The sequence below is a fragment of the Ceratotherium simum genome, chromosome 38 (assembly GCF_057802395.1).
Source record: "Ceratotherium simum simum isolate JZ-2026a chromosome 38, ASM5780239v1, whole genome shotgun sequence".
NCBI classification, from domain to species: domain Eukaryota; kingdom Metazoa; phylum Chordata; class Mammalia; order Perissodactyla; family Rhinocerotidae; genus Ceratotherium; species Ceratotherium simum.
In genome coordinates, this window is record NC_141937.1 from 22108191 (window position 1) to 22124969 (window position 16779).

The window sequence follows — 16779 nt, forward strand, 5'->3', positions numbered from 1 at the left end:
AAGATTCAACCAGAAATTAATATCATTAGATATTTGATACTCTTTATCTGTTAATAAGTATAGCTTTCCCTTGTTTTTTATTTTTTGTGAACATTGTTACAATGCTCTTATGAATTCCTTAAAGTATTAACATCATTACTTTTAAGTAATTACTGATACATTGGACTTTTTCTTTTAAAGGAACGAAAAAAACAAGAGTTACAGATACCTATAGGAATGCAAATGCATCCTTCCATTATAATTTATTCGCTAAAACCAGATCTTACTATGTCTCTTAACTCGTCTTTTTATTTGTTGTTGTTGTTGAGGAAGATTCGCCCTGAGCTAACATCCATTGCCAATCTTCCTGTTTTTTTATGTGAGCTGCCACCACAGCATGGCCAATGACAGACGACAGTGGTTCCACGCCTGGGAACCGAACCTGGGCCGCTGAAGTGGAGCACGCCACTAGGCCATTGGGGCTGGCCCTAACTCGTCTTCTTAAAAGGCATTCCAAATGTATTTATTGAGCAACTACTATGTACCTATGTGCCTGGCACCAATTTGGGAATACTTTAGTTAGAAACAAAATAAAACAAAAAATAAGCATATAAAACAACCACTGTCAAGATCCCCGTTTCGAGTTTGCTTTCTGGCTTAAAAGCATCTGTTAAATCTGTACGGCATACAAAACCAAGTCTCAGTTCTCTAGAATGTCATCGAGGACCAGTCTCAGTAGTCTGCTTTCATCACCCCCTCCCCCTCTCCAGCCCACGGCCCTGTCTGTAGCTATTCTGGACTATAGATATTCTTTCAAACAGCCTGACATTTCTTAGTCTCCCTACCTTTATTCACATTATCTTTTTCCTCTCAACCTTTTCTCCCCAGGTGAAATTCGACTCAGCAGCTAAAATGTCACCCCTTTGTGAAATCTTTCTCACCCTCTTCTAGTCCCTGGTGAACTGTATTTTCCATGTTTAGTTCCTGCTGTGGCCTTTTCCCCCATAATTTCACTGTAGAGCTCACAGTTCCTGTAATTCTCTCTCCCCTCCGTAGATCGTGACTATTCGCCTTTCTGGCCCTGGGGCTCCCACAGTGCCCAATACAAATTACGTGCTTAATAAATATTTGTGGCGGAATGTAAACTGGAGGGTATTTTATTACCTTGCCTAATATTTCCAAAGGGAAGAAAGTCAACTATTCCTCCTATAAAAAGTGTGTTTCGATTTCAAAATAAATTTGGCAGCAGCAAGGTTATTATAAGAGATGAGTTAGCAGAGAACTTTTAGTGTCTCATGATATCCATTTATTTTTACTAAATTAGCCATTTTCCTTCTTTCTCTCTCTTTTTGTTAATTGATGGATTGCTTGTGCCCATTATGGGACTCGGCGTTGATTCTGCTTCCCGCCACGTGGCCGGGGAGCTGCCTGCTTTCCCGACGCCCAACTATTTACAAAGCTGTCTCCATTTTCCTTTTTCTACTGTCTTATGTATTTTTCTGCCACTTCTCTGTGTGTCCAAAGTTTTTTGTAAGGTTTTTACATGACTTTCCTTCTCCCGAATATCTTCCCTTTCCAATTCAACTCCCTCTCTTTGTTTTCTCTCCATTTTGTGTGTGTGTGTGTGTGTGTGTGTGTGTGTGTGTGTGTGTGTAGAGGCTGCGTGGTCTTCGTCACTATTCATTATATGAAAAACTATTCTCGGCTGGCGTGTGCTACCAATAGTAACCTGCTTTTAGCACTTATTCACAATGAATAGGATAATTTGCTTATTTTTGTGATAAACCTATGATATTTGCTGTCACTTGATGTCTTTAGTTTTATTCATTCAATATTAAGGATTCTGTTAGTAACAGAATTGGTCATAAGTACTTTATGTAACTTTTTAACTTTTTTCTTGAGGAAGATTATCCCTGAGCTAACATCTGTTGCCAATCTTCCTCATTTTTTGATTTTTTTTCTTGAGGAAGATTAGCCCTGAGCTAACATCTGTGCCAACCTTCCTCTACTTTATATATGTGTCAGGTGACGAATGATGTAGGTCTGTGCCCAGGATCTGAACCCCTGAACCTGGGCTGCCGCAGCAGAACGCACCAAACTTAACCACTACACAATGGGCTGGCCCCTACTTTATGTCGCTTTTTAACTGACAAGTAGAACATTATGAAAAATTTGTCCTCTCCTTAAGTTAAAAACTTAAGCAATTTATTGAAAATATTAAATAAGGTAGCATAAAACTGATAATCTCATTTTTCACTTTTTTTGAATTATTATATGTGTGTAATTTAAAGTTTTATGAACAATCTTAAATTGATAGCTCTTATGGTTTTCTGTAACCCTGTATTATCCCAAGAATTTTACCAAAAGGTCCCATTATGACTTAGCTGCAATGCTATCTTGTAGTTCAGTTCTTCTTGGCCTGGTACTCAACTACAGCCCTTCAATCTGTCTGGCCTCCAAAGCATCTTCTAGAAGTTTGTTTTTAACTTTCAGCCTACTTATTGTCAGTGGGTCATTGAGGATATTCAAAGCTCTTGCTTAGTGGTATTTCAGTTCAAGATTGTGAATGGCCTCTGAAGTCATTAATCAAAAGTTTAAGTTTCTGGGGCCGGCCTGGTGGGGTAGCGGTTAAGTTCCTGCACTCTGCTGCGGCGGCCTGGGGTTCGCAGGTCGGGATCCTGGGCGCGGACCGACGCACCGCTTGTCAAGCCATGCTGTGGTGGTGTCCCATATAAAGTAGAGGAAGATGGGCACGGATGTTAGCCCAGGGCCAATCTTCCTCAGCAAAAAGAGGAGGATTGGCAATAGATGTTAGCTCAGGGCTAATCTTACTCATCAAAAAAAACCAAGTTTGTGTCCTTACATCTCTCTTTTCTTAACTCCATGTTAAAAACGAGAGGAGGAGCATTTAAAATAGAGTTTAATCCAAGATTCCTTTTTCAAGAATGGTTTCAGAAATATATCAGCTGTACAATGAGGCAGACATGTATTAAAATTTCTTTAGAATGGATGTACCAACTTTCCTCCTTTCTCTTGTCTATTTATAACGTTATTTATGAAAAATTGGGTATCAGGCATTTTTTCCCTTTCCTGATAGTTACTTTCTGGGGTTGTTTTTTTATGACGCCTCCTCCAGTGGAAAAGGTCAAGAACCAGTGGGACGGCACTCAGCATGGTGTTGAGTTGAGACAGCAGCAGCTGGAGGACATGATTATCGACAGTCTTCAGTGGGATGACCACAGGGAGGAGACCGAAGAACTTATGAGGAAATACGAGGCTCGACTCTATATTCTTCAGCAAGCCCGAAGGGATCCACTTATCAAACAAATTTCTGATAATCAAGTAAGAGTCTTTAGATTTTTTTTGGTGTTATCAGTTTGTTGGATGTGCTTTTTGTTCTATTGTTAACTATTATTTTTAGGACCCTTGTCATGATATTTTCCCAAGTTTTTTGAATACACGTTGAAATTTATGTAAAGAATTTGACCAGGAAGGGTTTTGAAAAATTTCTTGAGGCATGACAAATAGAAATGTACGTGTATCCTCAGCTCACTGACTCTTTGCAAATGGAACACCTGTGAACCAGCATCTAGAAAGAGAACATTTTCAGGATCCCAGGAACCCTCCTCTTGTTCCCTTCCATGTCTACCCTGAAGGTTATTTTTATTCATGAAATTTCCTGAGACTTTCATTTGAGGGCTACCATAGTGAACAAATCAGGTAATAGTAAGTTTAGTTTCTTTTAATACCTTTATAGCCAAACTGTTGTATCAGTGTCATCAGAGCAGGTACCTTTTTAATGATCAGTTTGATTATAGAGTTGATAATATTGAACATTGATGGTATTTTTAAAGTGCTATTTTAAATTCTCTCTACAATCATAGAAAATATTCTTGAATCGGGGGTTATGATTATTATATTTTGGCATAAATTTACTTGCCCTTCAGATAGCTTAAGATGAAAGTGTACATTTGTGGAGAATATAGTAAAGAATATATGGGAAACAAAATCTAAAACATGGGAGCATGTTTTTATTCTTCACACATGTGGACTTTCCATGGTTACAATGTAAAAAGCGAGTGGCCAGCTGTCCTGATTTCCTGAATCATGCTCTCTGTTTATGATATCTGCTGATTGTTTTTACTAAATGACCCAAACGTAATAATCAGCAAAGCCCCTGGACACTTAACTAAAGGAATACAATTAAAAGTGATATCCAGGGGCCGGCCCGGTGGCGTAGTGGATAAATTCACGGGCTCTGCTTCAGCGGCCTGGGGTTTGCCAGTTTAGATCCTGGGCGCAGACACGCACCGCTTATCAAGCCACGCTGTGGCGGCATCCCACATAGAACAACTAGAAGGATGTACAACTATGACATACAACTATCTACTGGGGCTTTGGGGAGAAAAAAGGAAAAAAAGGGGAAGATTGGCAACAGATGTTAGCTCAGGGCCAATCTTCCTCGAAAAAAAAAAAGTGATATCCATGCTTCAATTATCATATTCAGAATATTCTTTTCTAAACAACAGTATGGGCGCTGGCCCGGTGGTGCAAGCGGTTAAGTGTGAGCGCTCCACTTCAGTGGCCCAAGGGTCGCAGGTTTGGGCCCCAGGTGCGCACCGACGCATCGCTTGTCAAAGCCATACTGTGGCAGCGTCCCATATAAAGTGGAGGAAGATGGGCATGGATGTTAGCTCAGGGCCAACCTTCCTCAGCAAAAAAAAAAAAAAACAAAAAGAAAAAAACAAAGAGGAAGATTGGCATTGGATGTTAGCTCAGGGCTGATCTGCCTCACAAAAATAAATAAATAAACATACATATGTATTAAAAAAAATAAATAAAATAAAATTCTGCAACGGTATAGTTCTTATCTTCTGAACTTTTAGGGTGGATTTTTCTGCCAGTTGCTACAAAAAGAGTAGGAACGTTTGTTTGTCATTTAGATTTCATGGGGAGTATCTTGATCCAGGGGCTCTCAGAGATGGGAGAAGTGTATCAAGGAACCAATGCTTATGGACACACTCAGCATCAGCTTAGCTGTTCAAGCAACTCTCAGTAAACCTTGCTTGGTCTGTGCACCCGCACAGCTGACTTTGTAAACATATATGGTAATTAATGCAGGGGCAGCGGACAGAAGACTTCCATATTGTTAGCCCTCTCCCTTTCTCCAGGCATGTAGAGAGGAACTCTTAAGTTCATCTCTATACGATACATGTTCCTGTAAGGACCAGACATATAGCAGAAAGTATGAAAAAGACAAATGGCTTGAGGAAGTAAAATATCTCCAAGAGGAACAGATAGTAATCTTTTAATATCATCTGCCATGTACCTGATCACTTTCTTAGACATTCTTTTCACTTCCAGAATTGTTTTTGTTTAAGCTTACATACAAGAGTTTGTCCCATAATTTGTTTTCTTCTTTTGATATCTGTATCTAAAACATGTTAAAACCTGCTGGGAGGACCAGTGTTTTGGTAATACTAGTTACTGAGTGATGAAGTCTAACGATTACACTTGAAATTATACCTTAGGTATTGCTTCAAGAACTGGGTCCTGGTGATGGTGTCGTAATGGCATTCGATAATGTCCTGCAGAAACTGCTGGGGGAATATGGTAGTGATGACACGAGGAATGTAAAAGAAACCACTGAGTACTTAAAAACATCGTGGATCAATCTAAAACAGAGGTAATGCTAAGTCCTGGCTGGTAAATGCATGTTGTCAAGTTGAGAATTTGATTGCTTTGGCTTTGTCATGGAAACATACCAAACCTGTGACTACTAGAAGTACATTGTATTATTCTTTTTTTCTATTTTTTTACTGGGCTGAGTTAGTATTATCACACAGAATGTATACTTATACATTATCCACTTGAATTTCTACAATGGAGTTTTTCCTTGAGTAAGTCTAAACCATGCCAGTGATTATTTTCTGTGTTCTGATTTTCTTATGCTTTTTGACATTCCCCAGAGGACGTCTTGTAGTGCTCTGATGGAAAGGAACCCTTAAGGTATTTACAGATACATTGGGGTAATATGATCCCTAATGGTAATTAAAATAGTGTGCTGTTGGGCCAGGTCGTCCTCAATTGAGGCTGAGAACACATGGTACAACTCTAGACTTCTGAAATGTACCATGTGTATTTAGGGCTTCAACTAATTTATTATCTTTTCTTTCCATTACTCTGTCTAATCAGTACCTTCAGAGCAATCTAAAATAGCACATGTGTTTATAAGAGAGATTTTTCTGTCACTTGAACACCTAGGATTTGAGGAACTATAAACAGTGGTTAGCATCTCTTTAAGATTGCATATTTATATTCATCATCAGTAAGAAAGTGTTTACTTCTGCATAGTACTAGGAATGCCTGTGTCTAAATGAAATTATGGTTTCACACACATCTTTATATATTCAAATGCAACTGCCTGAAAGCTAATTTGATATGAAAACACATTTATTTTGCAGTGAATAAAATGAGTAGTATTAGAACACTTTATGATATATATTACTGGTAATAAAGTATGGCCAACCATTTATAACAGTTTGACATGGAGGTGTTTTATACGTTTTTAGAATGTCATTTTTAGTTAGACTCTCTAAAGTTGATTTTTAGAAAACTCAAAGGAAAGATTTATGAGGCAGTTTATGACCATGAATGTATTGTTGTATATACTTAGGGTTCTGGAGAAAATAAGACTGGGGTAGCAAATACAAAACTTCAAAGTGGTTAAAGCAGAATATAGCTATAATACTGATCCTTCGAGCATTTTTTTTTATAACAGGTTATTTGGATATAGTAAAGATCCCAAAACTAAGGCAGGAAAGATGGGTGAATTTAAGACAACTTTAAAGTACGACTTCCAATTAGAAGATAAATAAATTCTGGGGATGTAATGTACAGCATGGTGACTATAGTTAACAATACTGTATTGTGTATTTGAAAGTTGCTAAAATTTCTCATCACAAGAAAAAAATTTGTAACCATGTGTGGTGATGGATGTTAACTAAACATTGTGCTGTTCATTTCGCAATATATGCAAATGTGAAATCATTATGTTGTACACCTAAAACTAATACAATGTTATATGTCAGTTATATCTCAGTTAAAAAACCTAGCTTTAATACTAAGAGAGATAGTCCCTAAACATGCTTTATTGGTGTGTTTCCAAAAATTCCATATATAAGAATTATGTCTTTGTTTCTGTTGTAAACAATACCAGAAAAATTGATCACTTAGGAATGTGTGGCCTGCTTTATTTAGCACCTCTAATTCTTTTTTTTTTGCTTTTACTTTGTAAATATTTTAAGACAGCCTACAGAAGTAGTTTGGTTAGATGGAAGAGGCAATTAAAAATGAATTATGTTCTAAGATGATCTGTCATTTATCATAGCTAAGACAACCACAGTGTCCCAATTTTATGATAGGTACAAGTTGTTGTTCTTATTTTATTTTCTTTCTACATTTTTGGGGAAATAAACATATTAATATTTAGACATGATTTAGGCATATTATTATCTGTAAAGCAGGGAAAAATACGACAAAACTGGCTCAAAGATCCCTTCATGAGTGACAGCTAGGATTTCTACATACTGCGAGGATTATCTTTTTTAAACACAATGATATTTACAATTTTTAATTATTCTAATTGGACATCTTTCTAGAACATACAAATCTTTCCTTCTTAAACAAAGTATATGAGCCTATATTAAATGTTTTTTGAATTCTTGGCATTATCATTGTGAAGATAGAATTAAGGAACTTTAAGAGCTGGACATGACCTTATAGTTCATCTAAAACAGGGCTTCTCAACGTTTTTTTCATTATCAGTCCTCTTAAGAGCTTGTTTAGATCTTGCCCCCATGACATTTTAACATCATGGGTATACTGTGTATTTGTTTCTGTACTTTATACATAAAAAGAGTAAATTTTTTCCCCAAACTCTCCCACCTCCAAAGAAGCAAATTCTCTGTGGGGAGTGCAGAGTCGAATTGAATGCTCTCAGGCTCAGAGAAGTTCAGTGACAGGTTCAAAGTCACATACCATATTCAAGATGATATTTTCCTATGCTAAACTATGATAATGCTCTCCACGCTCTGAGTTCTGAAGAATTGGTAGTAAATTTATTCAGGCTGTTATGCTCCGTGCAATTTTGCGCTTTATTTTTAGTGTATAAATTTTATTGAGTATCATCTCATTGTCAGGCACTGTGCTAAGCTCTTCACATGCATTATTTCCTTTAATCTGCACAACAACCAGAGGAGACCGGGCAGTGTCTTCATCCATGCTGTGTCGATGAATAAACTGAAGTGCAGAGATGTGAAGGGATGCCCAGGATCACACAGCTCATACTGGCAGAGCTGGGATTGGAACCCAAGCCTTTTTAACTGTGCATTCCGGCTCTTACCTTCCTTAACAGTGGTTTTGTTTTTCTCCTTTGCTATCAGAACATCAGCTATTGCTGGTGACTACTCTGTGTACCTGCCTCTTGGATCTGTCTGTGATTTCATCTGTGATTTCTTATCTGTGTTGAGTTTAGAAACCAGATCTGATTAAAGATATGGGGGCCTCTGCTATGAAAAATGTAACACTCTTTGGGATGTGGCCATTCTGTCTGCTGTAATGCCACCGAGAGACCTTACCCCAGGGCTATTCTCTTATCTCCCAGCCGTATTCTGATATACATCATTGTCAGCCAGATTCTGGAGGGGTGAAGGGTTATTATCCTTGCACAGGGAACACTGTTATTGTGGCATAATGTGTGAAGTTTCATGTCGGCTTTCAAAGGAACTGTTTTGTATGAATTGCAGTTGGCCTAAGTAATTTGGCCATTCACAGTTATAGGTCCACCATTCCTTATCTATAATGTCCAAATCCAATATGCTCTGATATCAGAAAACTTTGAATTCACACGAGGCTATTTATTATGGCCCTTATTTCTCATGCTTAGTGTGCATAGCCTCGTTCCTAGCTGCAGAAATATTAATGTGTTTGCTGCCTCAGACCCTACTTGGGGGTAATATGTTATATAGATACATTCATAATAATAGCTTTCTAACATACAAAAAATTCTTAATTCTGGGGGCTGGCCCTGTGGCACAGTGGTTAAATTCACGTGCTCCACTTTGGCGGCCTGGGGTTCACGGGTTCGGATCCCGGGCATGGACCTACACACTACTCATCGAGCCATGCTGTGGCAGCGTCTCACATACAAAACATAGAGGAGGATTGGCATGGATGTTAGCTCAGGTCCAATCTTCCTCACCAAAAGTAAATAAATAAACTCTTAATTCTGAAACACGCTGGCTCATGATAGTTTGGATTCTGTAAACAACAGAACTGTCTCTAACATTTTTAACTCATTGATGTATCTTGACCACTACTCTTTTCACCTGTGAAAATTTTTTGCCTATGTCTCTCTTTTTTTTTTTTTTCTGAGGAAGACCGGCCCTGAGCTAACATCTATTGCCAATCCTCCTCCTGTTTCTCCCCAAAGCCCTGGTAGATAGTTGTATGTCATAGTTGCACATCCTTCTAGTTGCTGTATGTGGGACGTGGCCTCAGCATGGCTGGACAAGCGGTGCGTCAGTGCACGCCCGGTATCCGAACCCGGGCCGCCAGTAGTGCAGCGTGCACACTTAACTGCTAAGCCACGGGGCCGGCCCCTCCCTATGTCTCTTAATGCCATTTCACAGATTTTTTAGTGCAAATTGAGATAGGGATAGTTGAAATGTGCTTATAGTAACTTTTAGCGTGGATGCCTGAAATGACGTTTTAGTCCTGGAGTGCTGATGTGTATATGTATATAAACACACACATACTTGCATACATACATATGCACACACATACAGTTATCTATGCTGAAATGTTGTAAAGGAAATGAGACAATATAACTTTATGCTATAAAGAATATCTTATAGATGATTAATTACTATACAGTCATCTCTTTGCCCTTATCCCCCAGAAGTCATATTTTGCCTTGTCTATTTTAAGGCATTTCTTGGTTTGTACAGGCAGAACAGAAAGCACACTGGCTGTGTTATCTTTAATCCTTGATTAAATTACAAACTTATGCACTTACCATCTGTGTGAACCTTGAGCAAGTCATTTCAACTTACTGAGTCTCCATTTCCTTGGTTTTAAAGTGGAGAACGTATCTAACGTGCAGGATTATTGTGAGGATCAAAAATTCTGTCTCAGAGTTCTTCGTACATGGTATGTGCTCAACAAAAGGTTACCCAAATTATCATCATCTGCTCTGGCATATTATGTCTTTTTTGTAAATCCACTGCCCTTCAGTCTGTTTTACAGTATTGTCTATGGTTAAATTAGCAGAAAGTTGAGTCATTTTCAATTGTTGTTTATAGTCATTCTGAACAGTCTCTACTTATATGAATGATAAAATAGTTGATTATCTGTTTTACTGAATACAGTATAGATATTCTAAATGTTTAGTACTAGATGAAACTTCTTAGGAGATGCAGTTTTCTTGGTTTGTGTCTTAATCCTTTCAGGCTGCTATAATAAAATACCACAGACTGGGTGGCTCATAAACAATAGAAATTGACTTCTTACACTTCTGGAGGCTGGAAGTCTGAGATCAGGGTGCCTGCAGGGTTGGGTGAGGACCCTTTTCCAAGTCTCTGGCCTGTCATTGTATCCTCACACGGTAGAAGGGGTGAGGGAGTGCTCTGGGGCCTCTTTTATAAGGGCATTAATCTCACTCATGAGGGCTCTGCCCTCTTGACCTAATCATTTAAAAGCCACCACCTGGTAGCATTACATTGGGCATTAAGACTTCAACATGACGTTGGGGGGGACAGACACGTTCAGATCATAGCAGTTAGTAAAATACCACAGTTGCTGAATTTACATTGCTTTTAAGCATTTTCTGCCTAAGCAGACGTCTAACCATCCTGGAAAGAAAGGGTGTGGTATTTAAAAAGACATAATTATTTCACGTCAGAGCCACGAATACAGATTTATCTGGTGAAGGGGAACTCTACTTTCTTCTTTTGAAATGACACTGTCTTTCTAATTAATGTTCATTAACTTATTAGTAATGGCCAGCTGGACGTGTGGAATATACACTGTGTACAAGGGGTTATGTAAATATTGCGTATACTAAAGACTGAGTTTGTAGAGCCCTTGACTATTTTGAAAACAGATTAAGTTCCAGAAATTTGAATTCACCTTTGATTGCTTTCCCAATAATTTTTTTTGTATATTTTGAAACTTCCATTCATTCTGTTATGACTTTTTCACTAGTGATTGTTTATGGTCCCTACAGATGAATAAAAATGAAGCATTCTTCTTTAGCATTTATCCATTGTTCGTTTTGGTCAATTCCTTTTAACAGTGATCGATAGGAGATACTTGTATTGGGATTGTGTCATATGGCCTGAAATCAACCAAGCTCAACCTTTGTGCCCTTAGAATGAATGCTGTAGCAGCTGTCACTTCCAAATCAATGGGCTTAGGTGAAAAATACAGGTAGCCTATTCTTCTAGCCTGGACACCAGTATGAGTTTCAGAGATTTGGGTCAGTCAACTTCAATTTATCCTCTTAGAAGCCTATTTCTTTCCCTGAAAGTCACCTTGAGTTTTTCAACCTGTTTCGTTCATTTTCGTTGCTAGCGTTTCGTTTTTAGTTTTCCCTTCTGAGCTGGGAAGGAAACTGGCCAAGAAGAAAAGTGTAAAAAGTATACTCTTCTGTATTTTTCTCTTCTGCTATGTTATTTTAATATTTCCGGTACTACTTTATTGCCTTGTTGAAAAAATTTTTACCAACAATGTCTTCGTGGAACATGCGTAAGAATGTTAGTATTTTCGTTTTGTAAGTATCAACTCAAGTATGCAGGTATTTCTCAGTACATTTAACTCCATATCGAACAAATGAAAGGACCAGTGCCTGTAGTCTTTGTTTTTGCTTCCATTTGTTCCTTTTTCCTAATTAATGAATTAAATGTGCATTTATTTAGCCTCCTATTTGTGAAGCTCTGTGATCAGCCTTGAAGATTCAACCATAAACAATGCCCTGTGCCTACCCCCAGCGTGCTTATCTTTCATAGAGAGAGCCAGGTAGTAAAATAAGAAAGTAATACATATAGGTGATTATTTTGGTGGAAAAGGAAATTAAGGAGGTGCCCTATGAGAGAGGGACTTAGTTAGCTTGGGTAAATTTGGAAAACATAACTTAGAAGGTGGTATCTGCGCTGATACAGGTTAAAAGGAACCATCTGAAAAAAATGCCAGAGTGAACAGCAAATGTAAAAGTCATGAGGCAGGAAAGAGGTTGAAATATAAGGGGGCATGGGCTAGAGATGTGGGGGAAGAGAGAGGCAGAGGCCAGATCATGCTGAACTTTGTAAGACCTGGGAAGGAGTTTGGATATTATAAGTACAGTGGAAAGCTATTGGAATTATTAAGCAAGAGAATGACACTGTCTAATTTATATATATTAAATTTAATCTGTCTGGATCTTATGTGGAGAATCAATTGTAGGGGTGTAAGAGAAGAATTGGGAAGACCAGTAAGGAAGTGATTGTTGTGGTCCAGGTTAGAAATGTGGTACCTGGGCTACTATGTGCCAGCAATGGCAGAAAGAAGATGATGGCTTTGAGATGTACTTTGGAAGTAGAAAAGATGTTTTGATGGATTAGATATGTGGTGTGAGGGAGCCAAAACAATCAAAGATGGCATGTTGTAAAAGGATGAGTGGTTGTACCATTCACTGGGAAAGGCTATGGGGATTTTGGGAGAGAAAAACCAAGAATTGGATTTTGAGATGCTCGTTTGAGATGCTTATTAGCTATCTAAGTGTATAGGTCACATAGGCAATAGGATGTATGAACCTGGAACTCAAATATTCTGGGCCTCAGATATGAATTCAGGATTTCTCAGTATTCACATTGGGGGTTAAATCTGTGGGATTGGATGAAATCACTAGGAAAAGAGTAAAGATGGAGAAAAGAAGAGGGTGCTTGACTGAATCCATGGAGCCTAGAGTTTGCTGATGGAGAAAAAAGAGAAGACAACAAAAGGGAATGAAAGAAAACTTCCTGTGAAGTAGAAAGACAATCTAGGATTTGTGGTCTTCAGAAGTGGAGGGAAGAGAGTATTTCTAAGAGAGAATGGAGAGAGGAGAATATTTCTAACAGGGAATGATCCACTCTGTTGAATTAGGCTGAGAAATCAGAAGAGGTGACGTGGAACACCATTCATGGGATTCCACAGCTTGAAGATTTCTGGTGATTTTGAAAAGAGCAGTTTCAAGGGAGTGATAGGGCTAGAAGCTAGAAAAGGAGATGAAGGTGAAGAAGTAGAAACAATTTGTGGAAAGAACATTAGAGAAGTTTGTCGTGAAGAGGGACAGAGAGATTGGGTAGTACCTGGAGGGGTTGGAGAGTAAAGAGAGGTGAATGATTGTCTTTAAAATAGGACATGGGAAAGCATGTGTGTATGCTCATGGGATGACCCAGTAGAGGAGAGACTGATTCAAGATAGAGGACAAAAAGAAAGAGGAAAGAGGAAAGGAAGTCCTTGAGTAGACAAGAAGGTGAGATCTGGAGAATTGAGGTTGGTAAGAGCTGGAATGCATTTTCCACTATGGCAGGAAGGAAAATGAGAAGATAAGCACAGATGCACATGGATTGGTGCCTTAGTGGTGGGAAGATGAACAATTCTCTGTGCAGTGACTTCTGCTTTCTTTATGATCCATGGGGCATGCTGTCAGTGAGGTTGGAGGTGGGACTGAGAGAGATTTGAAGGAAGAGGATCAGATGTAAAATCTGAGTCTTGGTGGGTGGGACAGAGAGCTTCCTAGGAGATGTTGATAGTATTGCTGGGCAGTGATGGGAGCCTGTTTGTGGTTTATAATAGGAAATGGAAAGGGAAGATAGCCCTGTGGTAGTGTTCTTTAGCAATGTGGCTCTACCCAGAAGCAAGCAGAAAGAGTGCAGAGGAAAGAGAGAGGGAGCAGGGCACAGGAAAGAATTTGTAAGGTAGTGGAGAGCAGGATTGTCTCTCGTTCATAATGGTGTCTAACATGACCCTCTCCCTGGGTGGTGCAGTCCCTCACTAGAGTCTATGGCTTGGCGAGCAGATCTTGAATTGGATTTCAGACTCCACTTACTTGTCGAGGGAGTGAGAAACCTTTATAACTATATGCAGAGACCATGGACCTGGAGGTCAGTATATGAACAGAATGGATACATGTCTTGTGCTTTCAAGGAGTAGGCTTTTGCCTGGAAGATGGAACAGTGGCCTGGAAGTAGTCATGGGAAGCAAGGAGGAAGACCCTTACCCCAACTCCTCATCCTGAGGCATATAGGGTCTGAGAGAAAAAAGAGAAAAACTTCATTAAAAGTTCGCAGATGAATTGATGGCCCCAGGGAAACCAGTTTCACTTAAGACAAGGTGAAGGGATTGATCTGAGGAGTCTGCCAACTATAGAATGGGTTTCTGGGCTTAATGGAAGAAGAATTTTGAAGGTGGACTGGGGCAGATTGGGGAAGGTGCAGAGTAGTGTTAGAGTTCTGGTCCAATATTGGTTGGCCAATGAAGACTGAATGTCAGGTAGTGACTTAGCTAAAAGGGAAATAGGATGTGGTGAGATAAATCCTCTAACGGAAATAGCTCTGTGGTCTTGAATAATAATGGGGTGGACGTGGGGGTGGGGGTTCCTCTCTTGAGCTTCCCAAGTGGCATGGCATTAGCAGCTCAGAACAGTCTCCTGAAGTCCCATGGAGTGAAAGACCGTAGATCTTTAGGGATATCTGCAGTGACCAATTCTTTATTAAATCGACTACATTTCTTCAAAGCGTGCTTTAATATATTTTCCAGCTAAATGTTATTTATTTACCAAAGAACACAATTACCTTGTGAAGATACCCATTAAAAAAGCTTGAAGAATTGTTTCATTTTAAATTTTCTACATGCCCCTCAAACTGCTAATGCTACTATTTTCCACTGTAGAAGAGATAAATATATTTAAATTTCATGTAACTGTAAAGGTCACCTTTTAAGTCTACTGAAATTTAGCAACATGTTTCTGTGGGTTTCTTAAGATGCTCTTTTCCGGTGAATTAAAAAAAAAAAGACATGTATATCTATTTGTGTTCAAACATTCTTTTGACCAATTATAAGCACATGTGCATTTTATTAAACAATATATCTTGTAGCTTAAAAAGCAAGTATTATTTAACATCTTTAAAATAACATTTTAAAAAATCAGTTATGTGGGTGGCCATGTTTTGTTATGCTGTAAAATAACTATAAGCTATTTGTAGCATGTCACAGTTGCTTTTATACCAGAAATCTCTTTAAAAGCTGAGTTTACATTTTAAAAATCCCAGTTCCTTTTAATATAAACTATTATAAATCTGTCACCCATGTTCCTTAAATCTTTTATGAGAAGCTATTTATATTTTCAGTCTGCACCGTTTCTTGCACTAAAGAATTCTGTAGTCTGTTACTTCTGTTTTAAGTAAGAATTTTTATGTCTATTTCTGCTGCAGTTACCCTTCTAAACTTCAGATGTACCTTTTAGATTTTAAGCCTATCCTTATTCTTTATGATTTATGGGTTTAAAACGATTTTTAAAAAATCTTCTCTGCCTTTGTCTAGTAGCCACAATTTCCTAAAACTGAAATCATTTTTTTCTATAATTTTTTCCTCTATATTCTCTTGTTACATTTCTCAGAACTTCCTCTAGCTCTGTTCTGATCTTTCTTGAAATGAGCAATCAGGACTACCCGATATAAACTCTGCATTGAGAATCGTGACTAATGTAAGTTCAGTACTACATGTGATCTAAGGAGTCTTCCACATTAATGCTTCCCAACTCTTGTGCGATCTGCCCACCACTCATCTATTGCCATCAGTAACATTTCATTTACATGCAGTGGTTCTTAATGAAGCCAAATCTGGAGCTAGGGATGGGGGCGAGAATGGAGGAACTCTTCTAGCAGGTTTTATCATCTCTGTGGATGAATTACGAAGTTCTAAAAGGACCTCTGGAGATTCTGAAATGGGTTCTCTACTGACCTAGTCCAAGCAACTCCTTTTAAGGATGGAAAAAAAATTGGAGATTCTAAATGATTTACGTCAAGCCATATAACTAGTCAATGGCAGAGGTGGTAGAATTAGGTTTTCTTCTGAGAGCAGTGCACGCATGGCATTAAAGGTAATTTATTAGCCTGTGTCATAAGTGTGAATACACATTCCTGAGCCTTTTCATTTTAGCAATTATTTGTCGCCTTATAGTAGTGTGACAAATCATGTGAAATTCTTTGAAAATGGATGAAAGATTCTTGTAGTATCCACTATAACATACTCTAGCACTGAATCTAACTTAAAAAAGACTAAAATGGGTGGTGTGGAGAACTGATACCTTTGAGCTATATTCTATTCAAAATTTCATACGAAATTATATTAATTTCGAAAATCAGACTACACATTAATATATATACACTATGATTATAAAATTTTAAAATGTGTATTTGTTATAATATAAAGACAATTTGGACTGCTATAAATAGAGTTTAGTTTTCAGTGTGTTCATTATTTTTAGTAGTTGATTATATTTATGGTAAAAAATCTGACACCAGATATATGTGAATTTAAAAAATTCCCCAGGACATTTATTAGTAAATTGCACATTGGCATGCTATAAGCAACGTTAATTTCCTAGTATTTTACTGAATTCACAGACAAGGTTAGGGAAAATATTATTTATTGAGTATTTACTATGTCTTGATACATTTATGTGTGTATATCTCATTTTCTCCTTAAAATATTGCA

At 38.1% G+C, this 16779-nt stretch overlaps 1 protein-coding gene across 7 annotated transcripts in view; it reads left to right on the forward strand.

Annotated features, from left to right (window-relative positions):
• Positions 1–16779, forward strand: part of UTRN (utrophin) — a 504353-nt gene that overhangs the window by 237501 nt on the left and 250073 nt on the right. For all 7 annotated transcript variants that reach the window (XM_087425184.1, XM_087425188.1, XM_087425183.1 and 4 more), the window contains 2 exons: positions 3116–3321; positions 5511–5665. In XM_087425184.1, coding sequence (XP_087281310.1) covers positions 3116–3321; positions 5511–5665 — 361 coding nt within the window. The remainder of the gene's footprint in view (positions 1–3115; positions 3322–5510; positions 5666–16779) is intronic.